Consider the following 10300-nt stretch of genomic DNA (forward strand, 5'->3'; position numbering starts at 1 on the left):
CATTATATTGTAATGATGCTGTTTTGGAAAAAAACACATGTTGTGTCATCTGATGAGTATGATGTGTGGGTCTATTGTGATTGGGCAACCACGTCACCTATAAGGTTGTCCAACTCATCAATTCTCTAGAGCAGGGGTGTCCAAACCTTTTTCACCGAGGGCCACATACAGAAGTATATATACGAAGGGCTTGGCCACTCACTAGTGGTATTTTGTCTCATAAGTTAAGTTAAAAGTTGGAAAAGTCAATTCAATATAGGTAAATTATTCTTGATACTTGAAAATGCCTTAAGAAAAAAACAGCTAACAGCTCTCGAGAGGGTTTCATATATTCTGTTGGCAGCTCATTCCTTAAAACAGAAGCTTCAGATTGCTTATAATGAGAGGAAATAGGAAGGGTATATTTCAAGGTTGTTATGTACATTTGTTATTGGACTTTTTTTCTTGTTTTCAACTTTAATAATTGACTGCATTTATTATAAAATTGGGGCTGTTCACACATGAATACTGTGTAATGTATTTGAACATACATATTTAAGAAGTACAATATAAGTCATTATACTTTTTAATTTGCTGAGTGAGGGCCGATTCAAAATGGCCCCCAGGCCGTAGTTTAGACACCCCTGCTCTCGACAGCAGCTGAAAACAGCACAACACACAGAACTGAGGTACAGCACAGACATAAGATCTTTTTAAAACAACAAAATGAGTTTCATATATTTTGGGGATGCTGCTGTGTTTATGTTGAAGAATTCAGCAACAGGGTTGATTATTGAAAAGGTATTACACGTGGAAAAAACTTGTATGTAGCCTTTTGTGGCTGCAGAAGGAGATTAATCAAATCTGATCTGAATTTCTACTAAATATTTTGGTTTCTTTAATTTTTAATTTATTTTTCATAATTCTAATCTTACACACACACACATTCATTATCCAGCTAAATTAGCTTGCATTTGGAGGTGTGTGTCTGGCCGTCTGATAAACACATATTTAAGGTTCAATGTTAATTCATTTTCTTTGCACATCACAAGTTGAACAGCAAATAGCAGTTTTAGTCATTATATGTTACACAAGAAAACAAAAACAGTAGTGAGTTCCCATGGTGCATTGTTTTAATTGGCATCAGGAGGAATGCAGCAACATAAACATTGACTATTGTTCAGGCAATCGGCCATCAATATTTGCTCTTTTCTAACTGTGTCTACGTTCTGTTAGGAGCTGAGCATGGGGAAAACATCTCTAACATTTTGCAGAAATAAACATCAACTTGGAAGAAAAAATAACCAAAACATTGAGCTAAAAGATGATAAAAGGGTTAGATACTGTTTGTGAGAAACTGCAGTCAGATGATACTTCTTTATGGGTTGCCAGCTTCCTCTCCTACATAAAGTAGGCATGTAATCTATTGCTTATATAATAATTTTGATCATAGCAACTTTAATGACCCAAACAAAAACAACAACCCAATAGTGGCATTCTAGTGCAAACAAAAGTGTATTTCAAATAATATAATGAATATAGTGAATAATTAGCTTAAAAATTCACATCACACATAGGGGAATCGATTTGTGCTCTGAATTTGGTATTGATGTTGACAGTTTTAGAAAACAATGGCCCATCAAATCCCAAATAAATGTTCTTGAATTCCTTTTACTAGACATTTAGAAGTTTTCCAATCATTTGTTCAGGAAGTAAAGGGTCAAAAAGAACACTATGTTGGATAACATGACTTTATCTGCAAACAACCTTTTGGCAAACACAATAAATGATTATTTCCTTATGCATAGCTGATATGAAATATAGGACAGTTTTCCCCTATTTAGTGTACTCACTTACTTTATGATCTTTTCTATTGTCAGCTTCAGGTGCAAACCCAGTTTGGTTTATACTTTTTTACAAATTGTGTGTTAATAAGTTCATTTAAAAAGTGACATTTGCAATGACATTTTGTAGGTTATGTTCCTTTTATGAAAAGCTCCAACCCCAGGAAAATTAAATGAAGCTGAATTTCATGTCGCTATCAAACCATCTCACAAAGATGATCAACTCTTTTATGTTCACTATAATAAAGTAATTCAAAGCTCTGAGGTCAGGGCGTAAAATGACCCATTTTTATAACATGCAAAATGAATCATCGAAAGGACTGTTTTGAAAGTGTAAAGCAGACATGAGAACACATGATACACCTTGGCCTCCTTGTAGAAGGTAAAACAATCTGAAGAACCAGGTCAGTGGAGATCAGACAAACACAAACAATACAGCTCCTGTTGCTAAGACAAGTTTACTGTCAACACGGAAACACCCTGTTATCTAATAGGTCTAGAAGATGATCAACAGCGATATTGAAAATGACAAACTAAGGCTTTGAAAAAAGTGTATTGATAAATAACTGCGTATAGTAATGTGACAGACTCCTGAATGTCAAGCTCTACAAATATAAAGACAAGCATGCATATACAAACACAAGCAGTTTTGTGATACAAAAAAATAAATATTTTTTGTAAATTACTCATCATACATTTGACAATATTCCTGTAATTCCTCGACAAATTCTAAACAACAGAAAAATAATGTAATTGTTTGCCATATTTAGGATTGACGCCATATTTTGAGGTTTCCAAATAAAAATGCGTAAACCTTTCAGCCAAATTCAGAAGTCAATAACCTGCTCAGATTTTTCTAATTGAACAATTACACTGTCAAACTCCATCTGCTGGTCAAGATCATGTCATGTGACTGAAATATTTTTAATTTAATTGTTTTGACACAGATTAGATGAATGCCACATATTTCACTTCATGCTTCTCACATGTTAACATGTTCCCCATGACATAGAATAGAATGGGAGGGATGAAACCCTCTTTAATGCTCACACATGCACAGCACACAGCACACACAGTGAAATGTGTTCTCTGCATTTAACCCATCCTAGTACCAGGAGTCTAGTACTAGGAGCAGTGGGCAGCTATTGTACAGCGCTCGGGGAGCAATGGGAGTGGGGGGGGAAGTGGGATGTCCGGTGCCTTGCTCAAGGGCACCACGGCAGGCCAGGAGGTGAACTGGGACCTCTCCAAGTAGCAGTCCACACTCCATATTTAGGTCTGGTCGGGGACTTGAACCGGCGACCCTACGGCTCACAGTCCAAGCCCCTACTGACTGAGCCACTGCATGACATGGCAAAGATGTACACTTTTGTTAATAAGCACCATCAATGTATGTGTAAGAATGTAAGAGAGATTGATATGGTTACACAACTTAGGCACGCTGCAAACAGCTAAAAAAAGTCAGCTGAACAAATAAAAATGTCGAAGAACCAAAGCCCCATTATGCCTATGTCATGACACAATCAGCTTCTTTACTTGTAAACATCTTTTTCCAAAAGCAGCTTGTATTTCTTTCAGGTATTTAGATTCTTTGAATCCATCAAAGACCAGGTAAAAGATGGCAACACCTGGCTGTTCATAAAATGGCTTTATGTCTTATTATTATATAAATATTGCTCCTCGATCAAGATCATTTCATTCAAAAGAATACGTCTTATCTAGCCAGGATAATATCGCATATCTCAAACCACAAAAAAAACATCATCAATACATCTGGGTTACCAACAATAACCCAAGGAAAGGTGATAATGGGAACACAAAGTATCACTACTATCTTCCTGTTATCTGGGTGTGAGAACCAGGTGACGCTGCACGTTGTTCTCCGATTTAGGCTTTTATCGATAAAATAATAATACAGTTTCAGATTCTTTTGTTTTCTGGCTTTTAGGCCATTATATTTTCCCAGGGACAATGTTATCCATATATCAGCCTTTCTGAGACACTGTTGTCCTCTAAGAGGCTGGTAATCTGAAACTGATATCCTAATAAGGGCTATTATGGTCCAACCACAGTGTGCCGAAGGGAGCAACAGGATCAATTCTCGATTACCCAGTGAAAAAAAAACTATTGTTGAGCAATATTACCGGGTCCTCTTGGTGTAAGTATTAGTGTCAGGCTTTGAAACCTGCGTGTGGATGAGTGTGTGTGTGTGTGTGTGTGTGTGTGTGTGTGTGTGTGTGTGTGTGTGTGTGTGTGTGTGTGTGTGTGTGTGTGTGTGTGTGTGTGTGTGTGTGTGTGAGGAGGCGTAATTAACCTCCTCAAGGGGAGGTTCACCTGCTGTGCATCAATAAGTAGCTAAAACCATCCCCTGCTTTAAACCCTAACTCTCCGTTTGACAAACTCACAAGAACTTCACCAAGAAGAGGAAGGAACAAAAAAAGTAAGTGTTATACTGTATTTCTATACGTATTTAAGGCTTTCTAAAGGCATTGTTTGAAAGAGAAACACATTTGTCAAACTGGCTGTCAACCACCAATTACTATGCCAACAATTGAATAAAAAAAAGTATGATGAAGGGTGGTGGATGTGGTTTGAGATGTATATTAACACATATGGAGTTTGTATGTCATCTCAGTTATTGTTAGTTTAAATACATCAAATCACTATTCATATATTAAGCACTGGGGTTACTATTTCAAGCTATACTTCCAGTCACTTTTGGGTCATTTTATATCAATATTCATAATTGTTATTGTACATAATAGTGTAAGCCTATTTCTGATCACAATAAAAAAAATGGGAAAAGCAAATGTACACAAATGTCTAGGTTAAAAGTTTAAGGCGTAACTATTTGGCTTGTTCAGAATATATTTGTTTTAGTTACTTAGTAAGAATTCATTTGGTGTTTTGAAGGTCAAACAGATCAAAAACCATGCTAGTCTTTAGGTAGTAATGGCTGCTTTTATTTATGCATTGGGCTACTTTTATTTCCTCACATAGAACGTCATAATTAAAATAAAAAATATATAAACAATGCTTGATGAACTGGTTGAAATTGAAAGAAATATTAGATTTTAAAGCCTGTCTGCTCTGGGTGAATATGTATCCATGACTTATCCAATACTGAATAATTCTTTTTTTATTTCAGATGGTTGTTTTACCAGTTTTGTTCCTGTTGGGGCCGCTGTTTCTCAGTGGTCCTGCAGAGGCTCTGACCGTAGCTGAAACACTGAAAGAGGCTGCACGTAAGCTGCTAATAATCTTATTGTTTATTTTGTTCCACTCCTGGTAAGCAATTTAAGAAAACATGTACACTTAGAGCAGTTTATAGAGCCCATGCTGGAAAGGAGCGTGTAGAAGAAAGTCTTATTTTCCCTGTCAATACAACAAATGACCATCGACAGCAAATCATACCTGACATCTTCATGCTGTCAAATTATTCTTTTTTATACATTTTCTTAAACCTTAAGTCCATTGAGACCTTTAAATCATTTGGTTAAAGGGTTATTTTATAATCTAAAACTGATCCACATAGTTAAATGATGTCATGGATATATATCATCATGTCAGCTGTTCACCTTTTTTGAATGCTTTGCAACCATAACATGTTTTGTCTTCTGTTTAAGTCAGATAAAGTCGACAGAGAACTTCCTGGTTAAAACTGACCCCTCCATTTTGAACTTCTCCCTCACATAAACTATTCTGGTTTTAGTTTTTTTTTCCTGACCATTCCTCCTTCTTATTCCAGTCAGCTCGGACACACCTCTGGACTGTAACACATGGGACTGCCAATGTGCCTTTGAACACCAACGTGGCTGCTGCTGTGCTACCAAAGACATATTTCAACTAGAAGATGACAGCTTCATGAGGACTAAACATTTGTGGTTCAATATCAGCGCACTGAAATACAGAGTGAAAGAGCTCACAGGTGAACACACATTCACTGATGGACGGTACATTTAGATCAACATATCCGCAGAAAGTATGCTTCAAAAATATTATGTGTACACTTTGTTGTTCAATACAATAAATCTCTCTCTGTTACTCCCAGGTGGCGTCCGGGTTGCTTTCAAAGCTTCAAATATTGCCTCTTCAAATGCTCCTGGATCTAGTGACGCCTGCTTTGGTCCTTTCAATACTGACGTGCCAATCCCATACAACCATGTCACTCTTAACCATAACAATGGATATAACCCTGCCTTGGGTAGGAATCACATGCATACACACATGAAGGCGTTCATATCATTCTCAATGAAAGTGTGTAATACATTCATAACTGCAGTTACACCAACTCTTTTCCTCCGTCTCCAGGTGTCTTCACGGCCCCTGCTGCTGGTGTTTACGTCTTCTCCTTCTCAGTCTTCTCACAAGACAATGGGCGTCTGTACTATCAAGTAAGCCCAACACAAACGATTTAACAAATACAGGATTTCTGAACAACTTCTGCTGATTTACTCAAAAAGCAGCAGCAAGTCATTTGTAAAGGTCACCTATTATGCAAAATCCACTTTTGCATGTCTTTTATACACCAACATATGTCCCCTCTGTGCAAAGAGATTCTGAAAGTTTCAGGAACAAAGATTCTCTCTCTTTTTGTCCTGATCCATTTATATAAAAACCTGTCTGAAAATGAGCTGATCAGATTTTGGCCACTTTATGATGTCATAACGATTTTGTGGCTTGTGTAACCATTAGCCAATCAGCAACCAGGTAACCCCCCCCCCCCCCCCACCTTATCACCTGAATCTCCTCCTTGAGCACCATTGTGTTCTTTTTAACCAAATATCTCTCAGAGGGGCGTGGGGAGGGGCTCCTTATTTTCATCTAAAGTAACAGACTCAGCACTTTTGAAACAGGGCTGAAACAGAGGGGATTATGGGTAATGCTGCAATGATCTGTTTGGTATTTCGAGCCTAACACTTCAGAGAGATGTTTTGTATATATCTGGGACCTATAATATACTGATGAAAAACTGTATAATAGGGGACCTTTAATGTTTCGTTGTGTCTTTAGGTACAACTGATGAAGAATGGAGAACGGATAGTCGGCGTGTGGGAGAACAATCGACAAGACTCTGAGGACAATGCTAACCAGGTAAGAAGTGAAAAAGAGAGAAGCAATAACGGGTGATCAAATATTACAATAATACATCAAGATTTTGCACTGGCTTTGTTAATCTTTGTATTGTGTATACTTTCAGAGCGTGGTGCTGGAGCTGAAGAGAGGCGATCAGGTGTACATTGAGCTGATGTCCGGGAGAAAGCTCTGTAAATTCCTCGCAGAAAATATCTTTACTGGTTACATGCTGTACCCCCACACCAAACCTTACATTGATATGTATGAATATTAAATGATGTCAGACTCCTGGACCTTAAATTAGAACATTTGAGGTGAACAAGAAAAGACGTTCACACTTTGATGTGTGCATTTGTATTTAGGCATTTAAGATTTATGATAGCATGAAAAGAGAAATGTTTGAATCGTTTAAAAATATATATGAGAATATCTGGCAATAACCAACACTACAATATCAGTCTGTGTGCAGAGGAAGTGTGACTTTGTTTTGATTTGGAAATAATAAAAGTTTATTTTAAGCGTGATGTTATTTTATTTTCAAATTTCTTATTGATCTATCTATTTGGTTTATCAGTTTAAGTCACATTATTGCAAAAGTTGAATTACATATGGCTGAATAATGAAGTTTCACTGAAAACAAATTAAACATCCATTCCAATTAAGCTTATTTGAATTGAATTGAACTAATCGAGAGAGAGAGACCATGAATGGAAATCGGTAGCAGTCAGAGACTTTGACAAAATTAGGGAATGATAACAAAGAGTCATAACGCTTTTGCTAGCGTTCGACCTACATGACAATATCACGAAACACTGTAAACAAACGCCTTTAATGGAACCACATGCCAGACCAAGTAAATTCCTTCAGTTGGATAAACACATGATGTAGCTCTCACACATGCTGCACACACACAGGCACACACACTATGAGAGTTTAGACATGCCAGTCATTTCCGTAGGAATCTTCTGAGGTGTGAGGAAGCACTGGCTTGTGGGTCCATGCTCTCTTGCTCAGAGTAAGATGATTGATACTTCAAATATCTGTCCGTTATGTAAATTAATAGCTATGGCCAGGTGAGCCTGAGCTTAGGTGGTGGATTGTGTTATTATATTGTTCCAGTCTTTATGCTGATAACCACCTGCTGACTGTAACCTTATATTTTGACAGTCAACTATCGTAGCACCAACATGTAAAAGGAGGGGTCGTCCCAATTATGATTAACTATTTCAGTTTTGCTTTCTATTTATAGTGGCAATAAAATGAATGTTAGCTCTAACACATATCATGGTCTGACTAACTGGATCAGCAAAAAAATGCTTTTGACATTAATAATATAACTGTTCCCTAACTATTTAAATATATGCTCACGAATAAACCATTGCTCAGTCAAACTGTTAAATGCTTTGTAAGGTGTTTTGGTTATGAACAACACTTTCATTCACCAGGAAAAACACAAAAAATAAATAACAATTTAAAGGGATTCATTGTTCATATCCTAAAGTATTATACACTTTTAAGTACAGTATTGATATCACTTAAGAAAAGTTACTTTAAGACACTGTGACTTGTTTTCATGACCAACATCTTTCCCCATCCAAGCTTTATGGAGGCCTAAACATAAGCTTTGAGGTTTAATAATTTGGAATAAAACAAATGAAATCGGTCGATGAACATTTAACTTAAGTATTAAAATGTTTTGTCAGACTGGAAGAACATTTCATTATGTTAGTATAAAACATAATCCAGGAAGAATACAATTTCCTGTGTTTGTTATCTTTAGCAAATCATTTGCATTATTGGAAAACATATAATGAGTACTGAATTCCTCCTTATTATTTTGTTTAATTGACTTTATTAAAGCAGGATTTCATAAGAGGACCTCAGCCATATGGGATATCACAGAAACAAGACAAGCTAAACATTTTGTGGTTTTGGCCAGGTTGTTTTTTTAATATCACAAAGGAATAAGGATGTGTATGGCCAGTATTACAGATTGGTTTGTGTTTGTGTGCTAAAAAGTTTCCCCAGTGAGTGAGTGTTTAAATAACAGTTGTTACATACAATGTTGTCCTCCTGAGAGCGAACAATTCAGCGTCTAGCTTTCCACTAAAGGAGTGAAGCCAACTGCATCTATGAGCATATGATCAACACCTCTCTCATTCAAACAGGGCTGCCCAAAAGTGACTGGTATGGAACAAAAATGTCCTAAGTGGTGGTGGCGTGGTACACACACACACACACACACACACACACACACACACACACACACACACACACACACACACACACACACACACACACACACACACACACACACACACACACACACACACACACACACCACACACACACACACACACACACACACACCCCCACACCCCCCCCACACACACACACACACACACACACACACACACACACACACACACACACACACACACACACACACACACACACACACACACACACACACACACACACACACACACACACACACACACACACACACACACACACACACACACACACACACACACACACACACACACACACACACACACACACACACACACACACACACACACGCAAAAGGTGGAGGTCCAGGACTTACAAGGAGTTCTCTGCCTGAATTAGATGACAACTTCCTCCTCACTCCCATCGTTCTCACCCCCTTCGTCTCCTCTCCTCTCTCCCTTCTTTCTCCCCTTTACATCCCTTTTGTCTACAGAGTTCTTTTTTTCCTAAACCCATCAGTCTCCTCTCCTCTCCTATCCTTCTCTCTCTTCCTTTCATTGGTTCATTCGCTCCTCTCGTGTTTCATCTTCTCCTTCTCATTTCCTTTCCTCTCCTTAGTCTTCATCTTCTTGTCTCCTTCGTTCTCCCATCTCCTCTCCTATTATCTTCCATTGGTGTGCAAACATCTCTAAACACTAAGTCATATTTTACATAATTCCTTCCTTACAGTGGGATAGGACCAACGCTTTTATTCTTTTGTCCACATCCTTGTCCTCTTTTTTTGTAAAGTCCTTGTACTTCTCTCTCCGTCTCTACTCCTCCCTTTCTCCCTTCCCATCAGCCTCAATCCTCCACCTCACCATCTTGCTGCAACTTTGACAGAGGAGGGATGTGGCAAAAGTATTTGGAGAATTCCTGCTGACCAAACCAACGCCTGGCTGCTGTCTCTGATCTACATGGAACAGCTCTACCCAAATAAGGCTGGGCTTTTTAACCAGACGTGAGGGGAAGAGACGCCCAGACAGAGAGAGGGAGCTGCTGAAAGGCCATGCCCTTTTAAGGATTAAGTTTCCTTTTTTTCCTCACCCTCACTCCCTCCTATTTCTCCTTCACGTTCACTACCTCCTCCTCCCTCCCTCCCTCCTCCCTCTCTCTCTTGGTAGACT

At 38.2% G+C, this 10300-nt stretch overlaps 1 protein-coding gene across 1 annotated transcript; it reads left to right on the top strand.

Moving 5' to 3' along the window:
* Positions 1–4971: 4971 nt before the first annotated feature.
* Positions 4972–7423, top strand: cbln18 (cerebellin 18; the record flags this gene model as incomplete). Its single annotated transcript, XM_079677954.1, has 6 exons — positions 4972–5068; positions 5572–5751; positions 5875–6027; positions 6135–6217; positions 6837–6917; positions 7024–7423. The coding sequence occupies 6 exons, from the start codon at positions 4972–4974 to the stop codon at positions 7171–7173; spliced, it is 744 nt and encodes a 247-aa protein (XP_079534080.1). The 3' UTR covers positions 7174–7423.
* Positions 7424–10300: the final 2877 nt, after the last annotated feature.

The sequence above is a fragment of the Notothenia rossii genome, assembly GCF_949606895.1.
Source record: "Notothenia rossii genome assembly, chromosome: 4".
NCBI classification, from domain to species: Eukaryota; Metazoa; Chordata; class Actinopteri; order Perciformes; family Nototheniidae; genus Notothenia; species Notothenia rossii.